Source organism: Geospiza fortis, unplaced genomic scaffold (genome assembly GCF_000277835.1).
Source record: "Geospiza fortis unplaced genomic scaffold, GeoFor_1.0 scaffold1629, whole genome shotgun sequence".
Taxonomy (NCBI): Eukaryota; Metazoa; Chordata; class Aves; order Passeriformes; family Thraupidae; genus Geospiza; species Geospiza fortis.
The window spans coordinates 8,505-10,581 of record NW_005055326.1 but is presented as its reverse complement, the minus strand read 5'-3'; the positions used below and the strand labels follow the sequence as shown (position 1 = coordinate 10,581).

General features: G+C 55.3%; 1 protein-coding gene across 1 annotated transcript; it reads right to left on the bottom strand.

Moving 5' to 3' along the window:
• Nucleotides 1–251: 251 nt before the first annotated feature.
• LOC102036914 (zinc finger protein 239) lies at nt 252–1,409 on the bottom strand (the record flags this gene model as incomplete). Its single annotated transcript, XM_005431454.1, has 3 exons — nt 1,358–1,409; nt 849–1,171; nt 252–764 (listed from the first exon to the last, which is right to left on the bottom strand). Coding segments are annotated over exons 1-3 (888 nt in total), but the record flags the coding sequence as incomplete, so codon positions are not given.
• Nucleotides 1,410–2,077: the final 668 nt, after the last annotated feature.

The following is a 2,077-nucleotide window of genomic DNA, read 5'->3' as shown; positions in this document are numbered from 1 at the left end:
TCCTGCCCCTGGCAATGACCTGAGGTGGGAGTGAATGTCATGACAGGGCCGTGGCCAGACCCTCATGTTTTTCCATCCCACATCATGTCATTGGTAGGGGCAGGAAAAGGGACAGGGGTCTTCCCAGCATGGATCATGGGGAACATGGATCACCAGGGTTCTTTCCAACATGGGACCTCCAATGGGGAAAGAAGTTGGGGCTGGGCTTGAAGCTCTTCTTGCAGCTGGGGCACTTGCAGAACTTCCGTTACTGGGGACTCCATTGGTATCTGGTCAAGTCCGAGCTCATGGACAAGCTCTTCCCATAATGCGGAGAACTCATAGGGCCTCGCCCTAGGGTGGATATGCTGGTGTGTGATGAGGGTGGATTTTTTCTTGAAGGCCTTCCCGCAATCAGGGCAGCGGAAGGGCGTCTCCTGGGTGTGACTCCGCTCATGCAGGCGAAGATTTGTGCTGGTCTGGAACCTCTTGCCACAGGTGGGGCACTCGTAGGGCCTCTCCCCTGTGTGGATGCGCTGGTGGATGATGAGATGGGAGTTGCGCTTGAAGCCCTTCCCGCACTCAGGGCAGCGGAAGGGCCTCTCCTCTGAGTGAATCCGCTGGTGGCGAAGGTAATTGGAGCTGGTCTGAAACGTCTTCTGGCACTCGGGACACTCGTAGGGCCTCTCCCTCGTGTGGATGCGTTGGTGGATGATGAGGTGGGAACTGCAGATGAAGCCCTTCCCACACTCCCCACACTCATAGGGCCTCTCCCCAGTGTGGGTGTGTTGGTGGGTGATGAGCTGGGAGCTGCAGCTGAAGCCCTTCCCACACTCCCCACACTTGTAGGGCCATTCCCCAGTGTGGATCATCTGGTGGCGGATCAGGGTGCTGCTCCGCCTGAAGCTCTTCCCACACTCCAAGCACTTGTGGGGCTTCTCCCCATCATGAAGCTGCTCACGGACCACCAGCTCTGAGCTCTTGCTGAAGCTCTGCCCATCTTCCTGGCAGAGAGTGGGTCTTTCCTCCTCAGAGTCCCCTGGGCTGGGTTTGGAGCCCCTCCTCCTGTGGGATCTCTGGGGATTTTCCTCCCTGTTGGAATCCGGTGCACTAGAGTTGCTCAAAATGGCTTCTTCCACAAGGTTCTGCCAGGGAGATTTGTCCTCCCTGGTCTCCATCCTCAGCTCCTTCTCTAGGGGAGGAAGGACAACGAGAGGATGGGATTTGCCTCCGTGCCACAGGGAACGGGAAGGAGATCTCCCCAGTGCATCCCCGGCAGGACGGCGTTGGCAGTGGGGCTCTCCTGCAATCAGGGGCTGTGCTGGGCGGGGAGATGGAGCAGGAGAGAGGGGGAAAGGGGCACTGACTTCCTCCTCACCTGCCTGGGTATCCCAGGGCTCCTTCCTCTTCTTCACAGCCTCATCCTCCATCTGGCAAAGGTTTGGGAATGGGAAATCCTGTTCTGGGAAGAAAACAAAGGGTGCACACATTGTCTTTTGTACTGGATTGAAGGCAATCCTGGGGGAGAATCAAAGCCAGAATTCCAATTTAATAAGAAAATTTAGATCAAGGCAATGATGCAGAAACACTGACTTTAACTGACAGAATTGGAATATAACCTGACACCCTGTTGGTCAGGGTGGCTGCAGTCCTGTTGGAGGGATGAACGTGATTCTGTCAAAGCAGTGATCCTGCAGAAGGGTCTGGTCTTCCTCTGGAGGTCCAGTGGTGGTTATGGAGCTCTTGTCCTCTGGGAATGCAGCAGGCAAGCTGCTCCTGGTGTTGCATTGCAGCCTCAGCTTATATCCAGCTAGGAATGCTTGGATCCTCCCCCTGGGCGGAGCATCCCACAATGGGATGATGGAATTTTATCAGTGCTGCAGAGACACTCAATGGCCCATTCACAGAAGATATCTCCCCTGGAGGGCGTTATCAGGGCTGAGTCATGGAAGAGATAAAGAACACTGCCCCACCTGTTGATAGCAGTTGATGAAGATGGGGATTGAAAACATGCATTTGGTTCCATCTTCCATTGCAACCTGAAACAGTGGGGTAATCCCTGCTCAGGGGGTGAACACCAGTCACACTTGGCCTGCCC